Source organism: Bos indicus x Bos taurus, chromosome 15 (genome assembly GCF_003369695.1).
Source record: "Bos indicus x Bos taurus breed Angus x Brahman F1 hybrid chromosome 15, Bos_hybrid_MaternalHap_v2.0, whole genome shotgun sequence".
Classification (NCBI taxonomy): domain Eukaryota; kingdom Metazoa; phylum Chordata; class Mammalia; order Artiodactyla; family Bovidae; genus Bos; species Bos indicus x Bos taurus.
The window spans coordinates 77,796,895-77,819,762 of NC_040090.1; the positions used below are offsets into that span (position 1 = coordinate 77,796,895).

General features: G+C 40.5%; 1 protein-coding gene across 12 annotated transcripts in view; it reads left to right on the top strand.

Moving 5' to 3' along the window:
• The window catches only part of YAP1 (Yes associated protein 1), a 135,137-nt gene that overhangs the window by 85,624 nt on the left and 26,645 nt on the right, over positions 1-22,868 (top strand). For 4 of the 12 annotated variants that reach the window (XM_027563929.1, XM_027563931.1, XM_027563933.1 and 1 more), the window contains exon 4: positions 3,430-3,549. The exons of 4 other annotated variants lie outside the window; for them this stretch is intronic. In XM_027563929.1, the coding sequence (XP_027419730.1) occupies positions 3,430-3,549 (120 nt within the window). The remainder of the gene's footprint in view (positions 1-3,429; positions 3,550-22,868) is intronic. 4 more of the 12 variants (XM_027563930.1, XM_027563932.1, XM_027563935.1 and 1 more) reach the window with 1 other exon arrangement.

Here is a 22,868-nt window from a genome sequence, read left to right on the forward strand (position 1 = left end):
AGCTTTTCCATTTTACTGTTCTACAAATTTTAAACACTTTTTAAGATATCAAATGAGCTATAAAAATGAAAACATTTAAGGAGCAAAAAGCACTGGATTAATATCAGATCATTCACATACTCTGTTTATAATAGAATATGTGACTCTGCTCACACTCTCTGATCTGCTTCAATCCATCTGTGAGAATTTAGCAGTCAATAATTTCCAGCTCTTCTTCTTAACCAGGTAAGAGCCATTTTCCACAATTAAAGTTAGTAACAAATCCTTGGGCTTCCCTGGTGGCTCATTAGTAGAGAATCCACCTGCAGGCTCAATTCCTGGACTGGGAAGATCCCCTAGAGAAGACAATGGCAACCCACTCCAGTATTCTCACCTGGGAAATGCCATGGACCGAGGAGCCTGGTGGGCTACAATCTGTGGGGTCGCAGAAGAGTTGGACAACTGAGCAACTAAAGAGCAACAGTTCTGAAGTTTCTGACTTCCTGGTGGGGAAGCAGAGACCAAAGTGACACTGAAGGCTGCTGAGAGAAGTGGTTTTATTTATACATGTTTACCAAGTCTGCTTCCCATTCACGTCTTAGTAAACACAGGATACCTGCAGCAGAGTCCCAGCTCTGGACACGGCATCATATGCAGAACTTCACACTCAGGGTTGGAGGAGGGTCTTCCCTTGTGGCATCTAGTAGGAGTCTAGAACACTCCAGTTGCACATGCCTGCATTCCCTAACGTGATTTTGACCCCATCAAAGAAGATCTTTGATAATAGTATAATAGCAAATCGGTCTGTTCTTGATACAAATGAAAACGGCCTAGAATTAGGGCCTTGGGTCCCATGGGCCCGTGTGAGTGGTCTGTTACCACAGTTCTTCCAGCACTACTCACAAGGCTGTCTTGGACTGCCAATATAGTCAGTCCCCTGCACACGAATGAGTTCTGTTCCAAGAGCTTGGTCAACAGAGTTAGCCTGGGTACCCAACTAATACAATTAAGCTATATAGTATTGTACTGTAATAAGTTAATAATATTTTTTCAAAAATAATACATTAAAAAGTACACAAAAAAAGCTTTAATCTTACAGTATAGTGCCTTGAAAAGTACAGTAGTAGAGTATGATGGCTGGCGTAAACTGGCATAAAGTGAACAGGCAGGTTCCTGACTGGAGCAGGGAGCAGAGGTGGAGGATGGGCGAGTGAAGGATCTCAGCGATGGGAGGCAGAGGGCAAGCTGGTCTCCCTCATGCCGGCCCTGGGAGCACAGGCTCCTTTCTGCATTCAGTTCTGTCCACCTTCTTGAAAGAATGATCCGGTGACGCTGGGTAGTAGGTACATGCTGTATTGCTGCACTCTGTGCAGTGAGATGCACGAAAGCACAACCACTTGTAGGGGGTGCACGCGTGTGACAGTGTGCACCAGACACATGAGCGAACGGAAACAGGGTTGGGCGTGCACGTTTCATCTTTGCAAGTTCACCACGTGGAGGTTCGTATGTAGGAGACTTACTGCCTAGAGAAAAGGGACTTGTTCCATTTTTGCACAGGAGACACACTTAGTCTCTAATCTTGGATGTGGAAGATGAATAAAAAGTTGTGGGAGTGAGAGGGAGGTTCAAGAAGGAGGGGACATGTGTGTACTTAAGGTTGACTCACGTTCTTGTGTGACACGTTCTTGTGTGACAGAAACCAACACAACATTGTGAAGCAGTTATCCTCCCCTGAAGAATAAGTTTTCGTAAAGTTTAAAAATGATAAAATTTGAAAGAAAAGAAGTGTTATCAGGAAGTTGGCTCAGGAATCAGGCTGCTGGGTTTGAGCAGCATCTGTGATGTGCGGCTGAGCCACGTGGCCTCAGTTTCCCATTAGAATGGAGATTGTCCTGCCGCGTGCGTCCTCAGTCATCGTCTGCGCCAGATGAGTCCGTGAACGTGTGTACTTGGCAGAGTGCCTGGCACACAGCGAGCAGTCAGTTCCTGCTGGTCCGTTTCCCTTTGCCTCTCCTGATCTTCGTGGGGGTGGGAAATGGAGGAGACAAGGAGGAAATGTGCCTGGGTTGGATCACTTACACTGGGTCTCTCATTTTATTACCGTTCCCTCTCAAAAGCAACTCACTTCCCTCATAAGGATAGCATCATCTCGGTGGTGGTTTAGTTACTAAGTCGTATCTCTCTGTGACTGCATGGACTGCAGCCTGCCAGGCTCCTCTGTCCATGGAATTCTCCAGGCAAGAGTACTAGAATGGGTAGCCTTTCCCTTCTCTAGGGGATCTTCCCCACCCAGGGATCAAACCTGGGTCTCCCGCATTGCAGGTGGATTCTTTACCAGCTGAGCCACAAGGGAAGCCCAAGAATACTGGAGTGAGTAGCCTATCCCTTCTCCAGCAGATCTTCCTGACCCAGGAATTGAACCAGGGTCTCCTGCATTGCAGGCGGATTCTTAACCAACTGAGCTGCCAGGGAAGCCCAAAAGTGAGAGTGAAAGTCGCTCAGTCACTTCTGACTCTTTGCAACCCCATGGACTATACAGTCCATGGAATTCTCCAGGCCAGAATACTGGAATAGGTAGCTGTTCCCGTCTCCAGGGGATCTTCCCGACCCAGGAATCAAACCCGGGTCTCCTGCATAGCAGGCAGATTCTTTCCTGAATGAGCTAGGTGGGAAGCCTAGAACGATCCCTAAACTTTCTGTGTTCTTAGCCCTATCTCCCAGGTGTTGCTTCCTCACGCTGTAGTTTTGGAATTTGTACCTCTTTTCTTTTTCTTCCTGAGAAACATGCCTCCCAGCAGTCCTGGTCCTTACTCTCTCCCTGCCACCCCCACATACACACATCTCTGACAGACTGAAACTTCCAGCCCCATCCCCACCTTGTAGCAACTTCTGGGCTGCTTAAGAATCAGCTCTTTTCAACCACGTTTTCTCTATTATAGTGTTCTTGGTGTGTGTCAGTCACATAAATAATGGAAATCAATGGCAGTTGGCAGGCTTAGCTAAACTGTGCTCTATATTAAGCAGAATGTTTATGATACCGTAGTGCTGTGAGAACTCTTGCACAGATTCCTTATTAAGAGCTCTGGGGTCTCTAGGAAGATACTGTCATGAAACAGGCTGGATGCGGGGACAGTCCCTGAGCTGCAGCACTCCATGTCTTGTATTAACACTAGTAGTAATGGCTTGGGTCATGACTTCCAGAGAGTTTTTCCAAAATCTGAAGTTTGTTTACATCTGTGTCTCTGGGGATGTAGATTTTATTATTGGATAATTTCTTCTTGGTGGAGAAGAATCAAGTATTGGGGTTTACCTTTCTTCTCTGAACACATGCTTAATTCTACTTTAATGAGTTGTTTTATGTGTTTTCTTTTTAAATTAGCACCTCTCCCACTTTTTTTTAGGTGCACCAAATAAAACCAACCGTGATTTTTTTTTTCCCATTGTTTATAGGTCCTCTTCCTGACGGATGGGAACAAGCCATGACTCAGGATGGAGAAATATACTATATAAACCACAAGAACAAGACCACCTCTTGGCTAGACCCCAGGCTTGACCCTCGTTTTGGTAAAGGTTCATCTCAAAATCTTTTTAAATATTTTTGATAACTGTTTTTTGGTATATGAATTTTGGAAGGTACATTTAAATTAAGTTGGGTTGTTTTATAGTTTTAAAAAATGACTGCCTAGCCAACTTATCTATTACTATTTTTATGCCTTTCACTTTAAACTTGAATTTGGATCTAAATCAACTTTCTAGCTTTGATTCTTCGGATGGGATTGGAGGAATGTTGTGGTGGTTTACTAACCAGACTGACTGTTTCTTTCTCATTTTTGAGAAGCACAGAGATCTTGTTTAAAATGATCTTTTTAGCTATAGAAATAATCAGGCTGTTGCTTCATCTAAAACCTGAAATAGCAGCTTTTGTCGGTGAGTGACTGGTGTCTGCTTATGCTTAACTTGAGAGAGCAGTGACTCCCATCCTGTGTCTTGGTGTTAAAATGTTCTCTGTCCCCAGCTGGGGCGGGGACCCCTGTCACCTAGAGATAGGCCAGTGGCAGCGCCTTTTCCCTTCTCTTCCTTTCTGCCCTCACTCCCCCACCCCACACCCATATTTTAAGGTGTTTTTTTCTTTTTCTTTGCTTTTCATTTAGGAAACAAAAAGTAAAGCCATATTTCTCCCTCAAATCAAATGACAAAAATCACCATTTGCACAAAGAAATACTCCCCTCCCAAATGTGCATATCTTGATAATAGTATACAAGCTCTTTGGGGCCTTTTTATCCATATTTTTTCACTGTTTTCCTTTTCTTCAGTTGGGTTTCTGAGATATTTTTCCAAAGCCATGGAAAAATGAATCTAAAAAGGAGCAGATCATTGTGGTTTTAAAGCTTTCGTCTTGGACTGGATGTAGCTAAATGAAAACAATGTGCAGATCACTGAGTAGGTCAGACTGCGGGAGCTCGGAACCTTTGAAGCTTTGCAGGGGTTGACCTAACAACAACTGCGGGGCCCTTCCGGGAAGGAGGAATTAACTCCTTGAGTGCCATCAGAACACAGTCTGGGGTAAAAGGGAAGAAAGAAAACTCTACCCAGGGCTGGGCAAAATAACTGCCCTGTTAGGAACGTTCCAAACAGTTCTGTGTCTGTATGTATACCTTTTAAAAACCCCGACATTTGGGTTTGCCGCCCCAAGCTCACCAATTGGTCAGCGTTATGAACTGACCCCTATTCAGGTAAAGTCAGAGTGGGATCAGGGCAGAGACTGTTGCTTTGACAAATACCCGGTTTGGCTTAAATGCAAGCCTTTTGAGCTTCAAGACCTATTTGGGTGTTAAAAAAGTAATGTGGCATGTTAATAATTTGCAACTTCAGATTCTATTTAATACTTGAATAAGGCCTTGTGGTTGAAACAGGAACCCAAGTAAGGTAGAAAATTTAATAAATGTTGCCGTTTGTATGGACTAGAACGATAACAGCCATGTTTCCTCAGATCATCTTTAATGAAATGAATTTAGCTTGTCCGCATTTGGTAATTTTAAAAAATGGTACTGTGGGATTTTTCTTTCCCTCTACCTGAGGTTCTGAAAAATGATGATTAACTCTTAGCTAGCTATAGAAATCAGCAGTTGGAACAAAGGTTTTTGTTTTAAGTATTTTCAGTTAATAAAAAGTGAAGTAAAGCAAGTTGGCTGTGAGCTTAAGTAGATCCATTAATTACACACACAGCTTGGTCTTTTGTTTTAAATGGGAGAAAGTACCAAAAAAATAATAATCTCCCTCCCACCTCAACACATATGTACACACAGCGTACAATTAAGTATGCCAAGAAAAGGTTTCGTAAAATACTCTTCCTGCTTTTAGTTTCCCCTTCTGGGCCCACTGTTGTATGTGTATTCCAGACAGGCTTGACAGCTTGCCAAAGCTTTTTATTTTGTGGCCCGACTTCTAATCTGTTCCAGACCTTTTCAGTCAGAGAGCTCAAGTGTAACTGAAGGGGAGCAGGAAAGGGGAAGAAAAAAAGTGTGGGTTTCTCTGATCCAGAGTGACAGCAAATAGAGACAAGCTGTTAGCAGCTGAATTTGAAGGAGTTTTCCTTGAAATCTAAAGTTCTATGCTAGATTGCATTTTATCTGCCCCCAAAATATAAACTATCCCCTTTCTGACCCTTTGAACCACGCAAACACCAACAGATGATAGGTTGTTTCCTTCATGGTTGTGAAATGTGCTTTCCTGTATTCCCCAAATCTATATTAAAGTATTTACCATTTTTTACCTTAAGTTGACCTATGTCTTTTGACATTTTAGAGTGGAAAATACACTTGACCTCTGTATAAGCTTGACTTTATCACTTAATCACCTTCAGACACCAGCCTCTTTTATATTTCTGTTCTTTATCAGATGCTTTGGAATAATTATATTTAGAATAATTTTTTTTAATCAGTTCTTCACATCCCCCATGAAGTTAATAAGTTATCCATATAATATAAGTTTAGGAAATTCGTAATTTGTTATGTATTGGTTCCTTTTTATCCTATTTTCTTGTTCTTTAAGATTTAAAAACTATATCTTTAAAAAAAATTATTGAAGTTTTTATTTTATGTTGATTTACAGTATTAGTTTTAGGTGTATCACTTAGTGATTCAACATTTTTATAGATTATACTCCATTTAAAGTTATTACAAAATAATGACTGTTTCCCTGTACTGTATTTTTCCCTGTTGGTTATTTTTTATACATAGTAGTTTGTATCTCTTAATCTCATACCCTTTTCTTGCCCTTCTATGAAAACTGTATATTTTTGACATTTATATTATTTTTTAGCATTGATTGATAATTTGTAACAAATCATGAGGTGACATCCAGTGGCAGTAAGAACTAGCTGATATTTACTGGCTGTGAAAAAAGGAGGGCTTTTATCTATTTTTAAGGAATTGTACTAGGACTGTTTTTACACTTATTAAAGTAAGTTAATGCTTGAATATTACACAGGTCATTAAATTATTTCATATTTATACTTTTTCCCCCTACAGATTTTATACTTGCAAACATAAAAAGGCTCATTTTCTTGTGCATCGTAAGATTATTTATTTTATATAATATAGCCATATGAATATTTTCCAGAGAAAGCCCTAATGAAAGCAAACCCAAAAAATTCCCATTCTTCAGAATGAAAAATCTACCCCAGAATACGAATGGTCAGTGAACTGATGTCCCTGTTTATGTGAAAGAACATATTAAATAGTGTTAGAATCTGTGTTTCTGGAAATAAGTGTTGATGGGACCACAGAGATTAAAAACACATTTGGTGTAAATAAAGTACTGGAACTAGAGATGTGGATTAAAAGGTGTATCTTTTGAGTCTTAAAGGAGGTAATAAATTACCTAGGTTGGCAAAAACACAATATCCTTTGAAAACACAATATCCTTTGTAATCGCTAATAGCAAATCTGTGCGTAGACATTCTGTGCATGGAAATGTAACAGGTAATTAAAACCTAGATGTTAATTTTCGTCCGTGGTTTCAAGGTATTCCAAAACTTGCTTTTCAGTCACAAACCAAAAGTTGTTCAGCACACCTTTCTGATCAAAGTTAAATATTTTGCATCAGTAGTTAAAGGTGTGTTAAATTTTTTTAAGTGTTCAGACATGCATTAACCTTTTCCTTTTAAGAGCAAATATTTCCGATAGCTGTTAAAAGTAATATTTTCCTTTTAATGAAGATGCACCTAATGACCAACTAAATATCATACCCTCTCTTGTAGAGGAAGGGAAAGCGCTGAAGGCTGTAGGAACTAACTCTGTAACTCCATTAATGGAGTCTTGGGTAGCTAGAATACCATCATCAGCTCATTTGAACTTTTACTGAAGCAAGTCTCTTGATATCCATGCATTAAAAACAAGTTTTTCCTTTGTTTTTTGTTTTGTTTTCCTTACCCTCTTTTAAATATTGCCTCCCGGTCCTAAAATGTCAGTTTGGGTTGTGAACTATATTATTAACTACTTAGGGTGGGGAGGAAAAGCTGTTTCATTGTGTTTCAGGTAAATAGAGTTGTTGCTAACTGCAGCATCTTAAAAGAGATAAATCTCACCAAGTTTGGCACATAAAAGCAACCTGTGACTCTTCTCTTCACTTTTCCTCAGGGGAGGAGGGAGGGGGTACCCTGGGCACTGAGGAGCGTTTAGCGCCCTGACTCCTGCCCGCTGAGCCACCCAGTCCTGTGACTGCAAACCCACCAACATCCATTTTAAAAAAATACTGGGAGAGGGAGGGAATACTGCCCTAAGTCTGAGTTTCTCTGAGATCTAGGAAAATCATGACTTACTGAGTTACATAGTTAAGTGACAGAACTGGAATCTGGACTTGATCTTTTGACACCTAGAATTTTAAAGAAATCTAGATTGCAAGCAGTTAATCTTTCAGAAACACACCTAAGTCACCAATGCTAATACATGGGAATTTCAGAGGGAGGAAGATGACAATGGTTAATGCATTTACTTATGTACTGTGACGTACATATTGTGACTCATCTTGAGGAAATTACCAAGGTAGTGAGTTTCCAGCTACAGAAGTAAAACCATCCAGTTGGATTATCAGGCCTCGCCTCTGCCACATCCTTAAGAGATTACCTTCCAACCTCACCTTTGACCTTTCCCTTGACTAGGAGCTTACCATATTACAAGTCAGTCCATTTTATTTAAGGAAAGTTCTAATGACCAGAAAGTATGTGTTCCTTTATTACTAAGAAATTTACTTCCCTTCAAATTTGTGAATACAGTCCTAATATGAGAACATTCTCCTTTAACTGTGGTTTCTCTAGTTTTTTCTGAGTTCTTTACTAGCTTAATTCCCTTCTTCTGGATGCCTTTCATTTAACTAGTGCCTCTTTAAAGGTAACACTCAGTGTAGTTTTTAAATGCACATTATCTAGTGAGAAAAATAATTACAACACATCTCTGACCTGGCATTTTGTATGACCTTGAAAAATCCTTTAAAAGAAATTAGCTAGCATCCTCTTTTCTCCATAGTAGTTGCATAATACATTCAATATGAATTTGAATAAAACTGTGATGCAGAAAAATTCAATATGAGTTAAATTGTGATGTAGAAAAATGTACCTCCTCAGTTAGAAATCAGGAGACCCAAGTTATTCTGGTATCACAATATAACCAGTTCATTCAGAAAGATACCTGACTTCTCAGCTTATTTGGACTCATATACTGGATGCTTTTAAGAATATTTCCAGTCCTTAATTATTGTCATCTCCGACTCTTTGCAACCCCATGAATTGGGGCCCTCCAAGCTCCTCTGTCCTCAGGATTCTCTAGGCAGGAATACTGGAGTGGGTTGCAGTTCCCTTCTCCAGGGCCTCTTCCGGACCCAGGGACTGAACCCGAGTCTCCTGCCTTACAGGCAGATTCCTTACCGTCTGCGCCCCCAGGGAAGCCCCTTCTTAATTATTGTGATTTAATAGAATATGCTAGAGTATGAAGTCTTCAGTGGCTGCTCTGGATCCCTGCTTAAGGTTACTTCTTCGTAGCTTTCTGGATTTGAGTGCCCTGAGGTTTCAAAGATACTTTTGAACTATTTATTGCACCATTTAAGTTTAGCTTTTGGCCCTCCGGTCACAGCTGGAAATTACTTGTGAAGAGGAGACTAGGAAATCTTTCAACTTAATCTAAAGATAAGCCTTATCACATGGTGAGTATGCCCAGGCAAGCATCTGACAGGGAATGGCCAGTGCTGGATGGAAGAGTTGAGTTTTGTCTACACTGTCAAACTCTGACACATCTGGGAATTTGAACATGTGTGTGTTAGTAGGGTTCAGCTTTACTGCCTTAAAGATGGATACAGTTTTGGTGTGCTTGGTTTCTAAACTTTAGAACCTCCCTAAAGTTGCTGTAATAGAAAGCCTGACGTAAGCTGATTGGAAGTATAACTCCAGGCCATGTGCTCAGTGAAGCCCAATTTAAAACACACTGTTAGCGATTGTTACAAATTGTTGCCCTCACTATTTTTTTTTTTTAAGTAAAAAAAAATTAACACTGAAATGAACGTTTGGATGTGTAAGGTTGTGGAATATCAAAGTTAGTTCAAAGTTGAGGTTTGCCGTTTTAGTCTTTTTTTTTCTTTATGTTATATTCAGGAGGATAGTGTCAAAATAGTCTATTTTTCATATATGCACTCTCTTCTATTCGCTGAGGATGAGTAGACATACACTGTTGTTCGGTCGCCCAGTCGTGTCCAACTCTCTGCAGCCCCATGGACTGCAGCACGCCAGGCCTCCCTGTCCGCACCATCTCCCGAAGCGCCCGAGTGCCCAAGTTCTTGTCCATTGCATCGGTGTTGCCATTCAGCCATCTCATCCTCTGACGCCCTCTCCTCCTCACATACATTAATGAGGTGAAATTAATGCATATTTTCTATTTGATCATGGTTCAGTGACACAAATAATTACATAGTGAAGAAGTATTTTCTTTGTATAACAAGTGATAATTTAAATTAATGGCTTGTGTTACTAAAACTCCTCCCATCAGACCTAAGAAAATTTATTTTTAAAAGAAACCTGTGTTTCAAGTTACATTTGCGTCAGTTCAGTTCTGATGTACAACTTCAGTTCTGAGTGACACAACCAGTCACTCAGTCGTGTCCGACTCTCTGCAACCCCATGAATTGCGACATGCCAGGCCTCCCTGTCCATCAGCAACTCCCGGAGTTCACCCAGACTCTTGTCTGTCGAGTCGGTGATGCCACCCAGCCATCTCATCCTCTTTCGTCCCCTTCTTCTCCTGTCCCCAATCCCTCCCAGCATCAGGGTCTTTTCCAATGAGGTGGCCAAAGTACTGGAGTTTCAGCTTTAGCATCATCCTTCCAAAGATCAGCCAGGACTGATCTCCTTTAGGATGGACTGGTTGGATCTCCTTGCAGTCCAAGGGACTCTCAAGAGTCTTCTCCAACACCACAGTTCAGAAGCATCAATTCTTTGGCGCTCAGCTTTCTTCACAGTCCAACTCTCAAATCCATACATGACCACAGGAAAAACCATAGCCTTGACTAGACAGACCTTTGTTGGCAAAGTAATGTCTCTACTTTTCAATATGCCATCTAGGTTGGTTTAACTTTCCTTCCAAGGAGTAAGCATCTTTTAATTTCACGGCTGCAGTCACCATCTGCAGTGATTTCGGAGCTCAAAAAAATAAAGTCTGACACTGTTTCCACTGTTTCCCCATCTATTTCCCATGAAGTGATGGGACCAGATGCCATGATCTTAGTTTTCTGAATGTTGAGCTTTAAGCCAACTTTTTCACTCTCCTCTTTCACTTTCATCAAGAGGCTTTTGAGTTCCTCTTCACTTTCTGCCATAAGGGTGGTGTCATCTGCATATCTGAGGTTATTGATGTTTCTCCTGGCAGTCTTGATTCCAGCATCACCTCTGCATTAATAGCAAGTGTCTTATAAAATGCACTGAAGAGGAGATCCATTTAGTGGTGTCACTTTTTGTGCCCACCCAGAGATTCAGATAAACAGAAAAAGAGATTATAGACTTCCGGAGGGAAAAGCCAGATGGATTTCTGCTGAAATCAGTTGGAGTGACTTAGAAGGGGAGTGGTTCGTATTCTTTGTTTTATTGTCATGTTGTTCTGCTACCCTGGTTGCTGAGGTCACTTCAGAATTCATTCTGGACTCGCTTCAATTTGGAGATTCTCTTGTGCATTACTAATAGCATCCTACTAACCAGGGATAAAAACTTTTCGTACTTACTTACTCATTCAGCAGATGAGTGCCAGCTACGTACCAGGCACTGTGCTAACAGCTGGGGGGTGGAGGTTGCAGGCTACTGAGTAAATAAACCGTCACAAAACCTGTTAAATACAATGAAGGGCTTTCTCCTAAGGTGCTCCAAGAGGGAATGCAGTGAGGTAGTCAGGAACACTTTTCAAAGAGGAACATTAAAGGATGAGAAGCCAGTCAAGCGCTACCCTATATAAAAGGACCAGTTTTTGCGCTTGGCAGTCAAAACTCAGATTCATCTCTTTTAAATTATAAATTCCCCTAGTGAAAGAGTAATAAATTACATGTAATTAGAAATAAAGCTATTGTTAATGGGACTATTTACTCGTTAATCTAACATGAATTCTTGACGCCAGGTAGATTTTAAAACATTATTCCCTGTCTCTTTATAGACCAGTCATTTCATTATTTGTACTTTAAACACTGTTTTCATAGTAGAGGGAAAAAATATAGTTATGTCCTGGAGACAGAGCTGAAGGCTAGTTAAGATTACTTTCTCCCTTCTCCTCCTCACCTCATTTAGCAACTCCTGTGTCCTGCCCCAAACTGCTTAATGAGGTGATGAGGAGAAAATGTTCTGTTGAATGTTTTTTAAGCTCTATTCACAATTGTATTGTTTGAAAAATACCATTATAATGAATTTTCATGCCAGACCTTTGATGGATGGTTGAAGGAAGACGATATCAAATTGACCTAAGTTAGGTAGTTCAGTCACTCAGTCGTGTCTGACTCTTTGTGACCCCATGAATCGTAGCACCTCCCTGTCCATCACCAACTCCCGGAGTTCATCCAAACTCATGTGCATCGAGTCGGTGATGCCATCCAGCCATCTCATCCTCTGTCGTCCCCTTCTCCTCCTGTCCCAGTCCCTCCCAGCGTCAGGGTCTTTTCCAATGAGTCAACTCTTCGCAAGGTGGCCAAAGTATTGGAGTTTCAGCCTCAGCATCAGTCCTTCCAGTGAACACCCAGGACTGATCACCTTTAGGATGGACTGGTTGGATCTCCTTGCAGTCCAAGGGACTCTCAAGAGTCTTCTCCAGCACCACAGTTCAAAAGCATCAATTCTTCAGCGCTCAGCCTTCTTCACAGTCCAACTTTCACATCCATACATGACCACAGGAAAAACCATAGCCTTGACTAGATGGACCTTTGTTGGCAAAGTAATGTCTTTGCTTTTGAATATGGTATCTAGGTTGGTCACAACTTTCCTTCCAAAGAGTAAGAGTCTTTTAAATTTCATGGCTGCAGTCACCATCTGTAGTGATTTTGGAGCCCCGAAAAAATAAAGTCTGACACTGTTTCCCATCTATTTGCCATAGTTTTCTGAATGTTGAGCTTTAAGCCAACTTTTTCACTCTCCTCTTTCTTTCACTTTCATCAAGAGGCTTTTTAGTTCCTCTTCACTTTCCGCCATAAGGGTAGTGTCATCTGCATATCTGAAGTTATTGATATTTCTCCCGGCAATCTTGATTACAGCTTGTGCTTCTTCCAGCCCAGCGTTTTTCATGATGTATGCTGCATATAAGTTAAATAAGCCAGGTGACAGTATACACTCTTGACATACTCCTTTTCCTATTTGGAACCAGTCTGTTGTTCCATGTCCAGTTTTAACTGTTGCTTCCTGACCTACATACAGGTTTCTCAAGAGGCAGGTCAGGTGGTCTGGTATTCCCATCTCTCAGAATTTTCCACAGTTTATTGTGATCCAAATAAAGATGTTATTGATATTTTTGAACAGTTTATAAAGATTTAAATACTTTAACCCAGTTTGGGGGCCCTGGAGGTTGATAATTGGGAAGGGAGAAAAGTACAGAGTGTTCCTATGATAAGAGCTAGCGTGGACTATTAGAGGAGGTTAGCTGTTACCACATCATACAGACCAAAGCCCCAGTGAGATACCATTTTATTCTCAGTAAGATGGCTGAAGTGAAAGACAGGCATCAGTAAGTGCTGACGAGCACATGGAGCACTTGGCACCCTCATCCATTGTCCGTGTGATTGAAAACGGAGGCAGCCACTCGAGAAAACCGTTTTGTTGCACTTTCTCAGAAAGTTGCACCCACCGTGCGACCCAGCAATTCCATGCCCTAGATATGTATGCCCGAAAGTGCAAACCGTATGTCCGTACAAAAACCTGCAGACTTGAATGTCTGTAGCCACATGATTCTTGAAAACCAAAAGGTGGAAATAACAGATATTCCATCAACTGATGAACAAACTAACAAAATGTAGATCTGTACAATGGAAAGTTATTCGGTGATAAAAAGGAGTAAAATGCTGATACATGCTATAATATGGATGACTCTAGAAAACATACAAAGTGAACCAAGCCAGTCACAAAATTGATTCCACATATATGACCTGTTCAGAATAGGCAGTTCCAAAGAGACAGAAAGTAGTTTAATGATTACCAGCAACTGGGGAAGGGGCAACAGAAAGTGTACTCACAAAGGAATAAATGGCTTCTTTGGGGGATGATGAAAATGTTCTGAAAGTAGACAATGGTGATGGTTACACACAGCCCTGTGACTTTATTAAAACTACTGATAAAGGGTGAATATCTCAGAATAACTTTTCATTTAGGTATAGCTTAACAGTGTTGGGACACATCTTTTGCATATTGATAATGAAAAGGTATTCAGTCATTAAATTAGGACCCTAGCCTTATTTAAAATACATAATTATTGTGCCAGTTAGTAACAACTTTTTGTAGACAGTGCAGGTCCCTCAGTCGTATTGAAATACTGAGCTAGCAGTGGGTGTTTTGTGTTTTGTTTTTACCCTTTCAAGCCTGACAGGTGGCCTGTTAGATTGTTTTCCGAAAACTTTCATTTCTTTTAATAAGCCTACTATTTTACAGAAGTCTTAAGTATCTTATCGATATAGGAAAAACCTAAAATTTCTTTCTAAATGTTATGAACAAACTAATACAGCCATTCTAACATGTAATTGTGTAATGTCTGAAACTTGATAAAATATTAAACAAAGTAAAGAAGTCCTTTCTTGTGTTGTGGGAGGTTTGATGTGAGTTAATGTTTTAGAAGTTCAAAAAAATGTTTCTGAGTTTAAATTTACACTTAATGGCATTACTGGGATGCCATTTTGTGCCATTTCTAAATGCTTAGAAATTGACTTGATTATCAAAGTCTACAGTTGATTACCAGATCTGAAATACTTTGTAATATTACAAGATTGAAGATACCAATTACGCAAACCTAAAATTTGTCTGCAGTTTGAAAACTCGTATGTTCAGAAGGACATTTGGAAAGAACCCATGGTGACGACCTCCTTTGTTTTTGAGAAAGTGGTCTTTTTTTTCCTTCTTCTTCTTCAGTAATTGCTGATTGTATAATTTACTACCATAAAGCTGTCAGGACTGATTTGCTTCTGACTGATTTGTTCAAGTTATGAAATAGTAACTTGAAAGTTACTATTAAGCGGCAGACTCTGAATTTTTAAATATAGCATATTTTTTAAAAACTTCTATCCTGTTTTAGAGACTTATTTTCTCTTTACCTTTAAAACTGGAAACGTTTGGATTTTGGGGGTTGATCACTTAGGGGAAGACGTCGGTAATGCAGTTCTTTTTTGGACTGCCCTGCTCCCTTCCCCCGTGAAACAAAGCCTGTTTTGTTTCCTGCCTGCTTGTGAGGTCTCTGGTGCACCCCATGTGGGTGCGCTGCTCTGTGCTTTGTTGAAATGCTTGAGATGGTCAGAAGGTAAAGAACGGGATGCTTCTGAAGAGAAGAAATCCCAGCTTCAGTGGATAAACAAGGTTGTTTGAATTGGTCATTTAAGTGAACTCTTAGTACAGAAACTTGCAGACTGCTTATATCCACAGGTAACAAACAGCATTGAAGTAAACAACCAAAAAAAGACTGACCATTATTAGCCAGAGAAACTATCTGTTGCATATTTTGTGCAGATTTCTTTTTAATTTTGTGGAGTTTTTACTCCGTCTTTTGATACCCTATTTTTCCCTTTCTGTGGTTTTTAGCAGTCAGCTTAGGTTTGAAAACGACCTTACCACCAGTTCAGCGTGCCATCAGCGGTGGTCGCTGCCATTACTGGTTACTGCTAATGGCATCTAATTCTGAGAAACTGGTGAGGAGCAGAGGATAGTTATGTTTATTTTCATACAATATTGTTATTGTCCAGCCAGTTTTCACAAGAATATGTATTTACATTAACTTGTTATATGCAATATTAAAAAAAATGCAATGTGGAAAATTCAAAGCTTTTTTTTTTAATGTTTCTTAATAACCCTAGAATCTGTTTTGAAATCAGTCATATTTTATCATTTCAATGCTTTTCAGCTTACTTATGGGTTATTTTCTAGCATTTTTTTTTTAATTTATTTAACTGCTTGGAATGGAAAATGTTTTTCCCAGTAGTTTTTTGCTCTAGACCTCAGAATTAGAGGTTCACCATATGTGACAGATACTCAGATCAGTCCCCAGTTCACATTTAACTCATATTTTCAAAACTGGTATAGCACAATGTGTGAAAACATCTCTTTGAGAAAATATGTTGAGTGCCCTTTGGGAATGCCAGAAACATTTTCACCAAAAGAGAAGGATCCCTAAGGAGGCTGAGCTAAGGCTCAAACTCCACCACCTATTTTTTTCCTGTTTAGATCTTGTAGGAAAAGATAAATATACATATCTTTGTGAATCATAAAATGCTTAGAAACAGTGACAAGCATGATGGAGTGGAGGGATGGGAGAGAGAAGGTATGGGAATTCAAGCCAAGGTGGTTATATGTCAGTTCAGTTGCTCAGTCGTGTCTGACTCTTTGTGACCCCCTGGACTGCAGCACACCAGGATTCCCTGTCTATCACCATCTCCTGGAATTTGCTCAGACTCATGTCCATCAAGTCGGTGATGCCATCTAATCATCTGTCATCTCTGTCATCCCCTTTTCCTCCTACCTTCAGTCTTTCCCAGCATCTGAGTCTTATTGGAAAAGTCAGTTCTTCGCATCAGGTGGCCAGGGTATTGGAGCATCAGCATCAGTCCTTCCAATGAATATTCAGGACTGATTTCATTTAGGATGGACTGGTTGGATCTCTTTGGTGTCCAAGGGACTCTCAAGAGTCTCCTCCAACACCCCAGTTCAAAAGCATCAGTTCTTAAGCACTCAGCTTTCTTTATGGTCCAACTCTCACATCCATACATGACTACTAGAAAAACCATAGCTTTGACCGGACGGACGTTTGTCAGCAAAGTAATGTCTCTGCTTTTTAGTATTCTGTCTAGGTTTGTCATAGCTTTTCTTCTAAGGACCAAGCGTCTTTTAATTGCATGGCTGCAGTCACCATCTGCAGTGATTTTGGAGCCCCAAAAAATAAGTCTGTCACTGTTTCCATTGTTTCTCCATCTATTTGACATGAAGTCATGGGACTGGATGCCATGATCTTAGTCTTCATTGAATGTTGAGTTTTAAGCCAGCTGTTTCATTCTCCTCTTTCACTTTCATCAAGAGGTTCTTTAGTTCCTCTTCACTTTCTGCCAGAAGGGTGGTGTCGTCTGCATATCTGAGGTTATTGATATTTCTCCTGGCAATCTTGATTCCAGCTTGTGCTTCATCCAGCCCAGCGTTTCTCATGATGCACTCTGCATATAAGTTAAATAAGCAGGGTGACAGTATATAGCCTTGACGTACTCCTTTCCCTATTTGCAACCAGTCTGTTGTTCCCTGTCCGGTTCTAACTTGCTTCTTGACCTGCATACAGATTTCTCAGGAGGCAGGTCAGGTGGTCTGGTATTCCCATCTCCTGAAGAATTTTCCACTTTGTTGTGATCCACACAGTCAAAGGCTTTGGCGTAGTCAAGAAATAGATGTTTCTCTGGAACTCTCTTGCCTTTTGTATGATCCAGCAGATGTTGGCAATTTGATTTCTGGTTCCTCTGTATTTTCTAAATCTAGCTTGAACTTCTGGAAGTTCACAGTTCATGTACTGTTGAAGCCTTGCTTGGAGAATTTTGAGCATTACTTTGCTATGTGTGAGATGAGTGCAATTGTGTGGTAGTTTGAACATTCTTTGGCATTGCCTTTCTTAGGGATTGGAATGAAAACTGACCTTTTCCAGTCCTGTGGCCCCTTCTGATTATCTAAAAAGCTAGTAATCTTCAAGTTTTAGAAAGAACTGTTTGGAGAGGGGAGGAGGCTAACATTTTTGGAGCACATATTGTCTTCCAGGAATATAGCGGAAGCTTTCCATTTTACTTATAAGCCCCACAATGGCGTCCACCTGGCTCAGTGGTAGAGAATCCTCCTGCCAATGTAGGAGACACACTCAGTTCCTGTCAGGAAGATCCCTAGAGGAGGAAATGGCAAGCTATTCCAGTGTTCTTGCTTGGCAAATTTCATTGATGGAGGATCCTGGTGGGCTACAGTGCATGGGGTTGCAAAGCGTTGGACACAACTGAGTGACTGAGCACACACACCCACAGTGATCCATCCCCAAGGTATAGTTGAGAAAACTGAGAATTAGATGAAGTACTGAACTGATGTGCCTAACTCTAATCATGGTTTGTTTGACTCTAAAGGCCATGTTTTTTATATCATACTATGAAACAACAGAATAGGAAAGACTATAGATCTCTTCAAGAAAATTAGAGATACTAAGGGAACATTTCATCCAATGATGGGCTCGATAAAGGACAGAAATGGTATGGACCTAACGGAAGCAGAAGAGATTAAGAAGAGGTGGCAAGAGTACACAGAAGAACTGTACAAAAAATATCTTCACGACCCAGAAAGTCACAGTGGTGTGATCACTCACCTAGAGCCAGACATCCTGGAATGTAAAGTCAAGTGGGCCTTAGAAAGCATCACTACGAACAAAGCTAGTGGAGGTGATGGAATTCCAGTGGAGCTATTTCAAATCCTGAAAGATGATGCTGTGAAAGCGCTGCACTCAGTATGCCAGCAAATTTGGAAAACTCAGCAGTGGCCACAGGACTGGAAAAGGTCAGTTTTCATTCCAGTCCCAAAGAAAGGCAATGCCAAAGAATGCTCAAACTACCGCACAATTGCACTCATCTCACATGCTAGTAAAGTAATGCTCAAAATTCTCCAAGCCAGCCTTCAGCAATAAGTGATCATGAATTTCCAGATGTTCAAGCTGGTTTTAGAAAAGGCAGAGGAACCAGAGATCAAATTGCCAACATCCGCTGAATCATGGAAAAAGCAAGAGAGTTCCAGAAAAACATCTATTTCTGCTTTCTTGACTATGCCAAAGCCTTTGACTATGTGGATCACAATAAACTGTGGAAAAGTCTGAAAGAGATGGGAATACCAGACCACCTGACCTGCCTCTTGAGAAAACTATATGCAGGTCAGGAAGCAACAGTTAGAACTGGACATGGAACAACAGACTGGTTCCAAATAGGAAAAGGAGTACGTCAAGGCTGTGTATGGTCACCCTGCTTATTTAACTTATATGCAGAGTACATCATGAGAAATGCTGGGCTGGAAGAAGCATAAGCTGGTATCAAGATTTCTGGGAGAAATATCAATCACCTCAGATATGCAGATGACACCACCCTTATGGCAGAAAGTGAAGAGGAACTCAAAAGCCTCTTGATAAAAATGAAAGAGGAGAGTGAAAAAGTTGGCTTAAAGCTCAGCATTGAGAAAACGAAGATCATGGCATCCGGTCCCATCACTTCATGGGAAATAGATGGGGAAACAGTGTCAGACTTTATTTTGGGGGCTCTAAAATCACTGCAGATGGTGACTGCAGCCATGAAATTAAAAGATGCTTATTCCTTGGAAGGAAAGTTATGACCAACCTAGATAGCATATTCAAAAGCAGAGACATTACTTTGCCAACAAAGGTCCGTCTAGTCAAGGTTATGGTTTTTCCTGTGGTCATGTATGGATGTGAGAGTTGGACTGTGAAGAAAGTGTAGTGCCGAAGAATTGATGCTTTTGAACTGTGGTGTTGGAGAAGACTCTTGAGAGTCCCTTGGACTACAGGGAGATCTAAGCAGTCCATTCTAAAGGAGATCAGTCCTAGGTATTCATTGGAAGGACTGATGCTAAAGCTGAAACTCCAATACTTTGGCCACCTTATGCGAAGAGTTGACTCATTGGAAAAGACTCTGATGCTGGGAGGGATTAGGGGCTATAGGAGAAGGGGATGACAGAGGATGAGATGGCTGGATATCATCACCAACTCCATAGTAAATGAGTTTGAGTGAAGTCCGGAAGTTGGTGATGGACAGGGAGGCCTGCTGGGCTGTGATTCATGGGGTCGCAAAGAGTCGGACATGACTGTGTGACTGAACTGAACTGAACTGATGATACCTGTCAGTTGTGAATCTAATGATGTTGGTGACAGGTAGATATAAGCAATTGTATTAATGAGGTTGCTGTGCTGTGCTTCATTACCCAGTTGTGTCTGTTTGTGACCCCATAGACTGTAGCCCAACGGGTTCCTCTTTGCTGGGGATTCTCCAGGCAAGAATACCAGGGTGGGTTGCCATGCCCTCCTCCAGGGAATCTTCCCTACCCAGGGATCGAACCCAGGTCTCCTGCATTGCAAGCGGGTTCTTTACCATCTGAGCCACCAATGGAGCAAATGTTAGCTATTAAGTGTTTGGCTTTTTTCTGTCCGTTCCCCTGTAAAATACTGTCAACCATAATTATTAAGGTACCAGCCATTTATTCTTTGTAAAGACATTTCTTAAATGTGGCTTTTTTGCCATGTGAAAGATTAATAAGACTTTGAAGAATATGAAACGGCGAGTCATGTTTTTTGGACATCTCTTCTCTGCTCTTTCAGAACATTAAAAAGAAATAACCAAAAAGACTTAATTCATAAATTTACAAGAAAAAAGTCTCTGTCAGTCAGAAAATAAAACCACAGAAGAAACAGGGAGCACAGACAGGGCTGGGGCCAGTCGTCTTGTCGGGATGTCAGGAACTCAGAGTGTTGAGAGCATAGAGAGATGCGTGAAGCAGGCCCGATGGGGAAAGGCACAGTGCCGCTGACCGGCCCTGGCCCAGGGCAGAAGCAGGGCTGCCCCCGTACCTGTCACAGATCTCACAAAGCAGTGTACAGACCAGGTTATTTTAACCACAAAGCAATAAAATTAGATCCCAATAATCAAAAGTTGGCTTCAAAAAAAAAATATGGCTTGCCCCACCAGCTATTAAAATATACAGATTATAATTAAAACTGTGGTCCCTAATAGGAAATTAGTTGAATGAAATACTGGTCAGTTATTTTTAAAAGAAAATGGTAGAAAAACTCTAATACTACTTTGGCATAGTCTCAAGGATATTATATAATATCAAAAAGGCAGAGTGAAGTGAAGTATTAAGAGTGTGCTAGCAACACCCTGCTCCAGTGCGCCATGCAGCACCCTGCTCTGTCTGTGTCTGCTCAGGGCGGTGGTGCGTGGTCAGTAAAGCAAATGTGTAAAATTCAAAAGCGCAGTGTCACAAGCGAACCAGTATTTGAGTTGGTGGCTGAGTCACATAAAGAAGAATTATTTCAGGTAACACTTCAGCTGATTTGGCTGGATATACTTAATGAAATATCTTAAGGACAAAAAAAATGACAAAGAATTCAAACCTTTTAATTATCATTTTGTTCATCATAACTTTAATATTCAGTCATAATGTTATTTTGAAATAATTGTGTATGTATAAAAGGATAATACGTATTAATGTTACTAGAACCAAGTTTTTCAGCATTAGGCAGAAAATAGTTATAAAATCTAAGAATCTTAGCAAAACTCCCAAATGATACCTATTGAGGTTATTTACAGATGAAAGGCTATATTATTTGCTTGAAAGTAACTGAGGGAAAAGTCAGAACAGATGTAAAACAAAATTGGTTGTGTGTTGATCATTGGGAAGTTGGGTGATGGCTACATGAGGATTCATAATATGTTTTTTTTCTGCTTCTCTGTGGCAGTTATTTTTCAAAATTTTAAATATATGCTTAAGAGTATAAAACTGTACTCCTAAATAACTCATGAGTTAAATGGAAATCAAAATAGAAATTGCAGATATTTGCAGTCGAACAATCATGAATTATATGTACAACTTCAAATGTGTGACATGCCAGAAAAGCAGTCCATAAAGGTAAATTTATTGACTTAAATGTTCTAAAAAAAGATTTAAGCTAAGTGAGTTCAACTGAAGAAGTTAGAAAAAGAGTTCCCTGGCAGTCCAGTGGTTACGACCCCGTGCTTCCAAAGCAGGAGGCATGGGTTCAGTTTCTGGTCAGGGCATTGAACTAAGATCCCACATGCCATCTGGCATGGCTGAATTTTTTAAAAAGTTAGAAGAAATATAGGAAAAATAGAGGGGGAAAGTAAGAACAAAAAAGTTATCACCTTATATTAATATCTCAGTAGTTTGAATTGAACTAAGGCATGCTCAGAGAGGATTAGTCTGCAGTTTTCCTTTTTTCTAATATCCTTGGTTTCAAATCAATGTTATACTGCTACCTAGAAGAGTTGGTAGTCTATGGGGAAATTGGTAGGATTTCTATATTGCCATATCTTTTATAAAGTTAAATTTCTGCCTCAGTGCATAATGAAAGGACTTAGAATCATTTCAGTGTTTTTTCCCAGCACAGATTTTATGCCAGGCTGCTGGACTAGGCACTGAGAATATATGCGTGGTTGGGATTCTGTCCGCACTCCCGAGGCACTTGTCTGAGAGAAGAGGTGTGTGTGCTCAGTCGCTTCAGTCGTGTCCAGCTGCTTGCGACCCTGTGGACTGTAGTCCGCCAGGCTTCCGTCCATGGGATTCTGCAGACGAGAATACTGGAGTGGGTTGCCGTTCCCTCCTCCAGGGGATCTTCCTGACCCAGGGACTGAACCCACGTCTCTTATGTCTCCTGCATTGGCAGGAGGGTTCTTTACCACTAGTTCCACCTGGGAAGAGAAGATATAATTTGTAAATAAACAATTACAGTCAGGTGAGAAATGTCAGAGAAAGTCCCAGGGCAATGCCCTCAAAGAAGATGATTCTTAATGTACATGGCAGACTCTGGGAAAGGCTGGGAGGTTTGTTCAAGTGGCCTCCAAGAGCTGTGCCTATGATCCAACAGAGGACATGTGAAGATCATCACAAGGAGTTTTCTTTGTGGCCAGGGTCTAGTAAGTCATGAGCACCATCAGTGAATCATTTCGAATTTTGGTAGCAAGGTTGATGAGAGAGAGCCATCTATGATTTTTCTTCGTTTTAATGTCTTCGTAAGGTATTAGGGATATGCTGGTCACAAAAGCGTTGTGAAGTTTCCTTCTTTGCTGTTCTCTGCAAAAGGTTGTAGAAGATTAGTGTCATTTCTTCAAGTGTCAGTATGTATTAAGCAGTGACCTGAAATTTCACCTTAAAAAGTTGAATAGATGTCTGAAAAGGTAATGTATCGTTCTTATTGCCATTTTCCGTAATAAAACTTCCATCTGCTTACTGAGGCTAACACAGTCCATAGTTTGGTCAATGTTGTATCAGTGACAGAAATTCACTAGTGTAAGAATCCAATCTAATTGTCAAATGGTGTATTACAGGTTCAACTCAAAATATAACTGACTGCCTTGGCTGTGTGGGGGATACAGTGGTGTTGAAT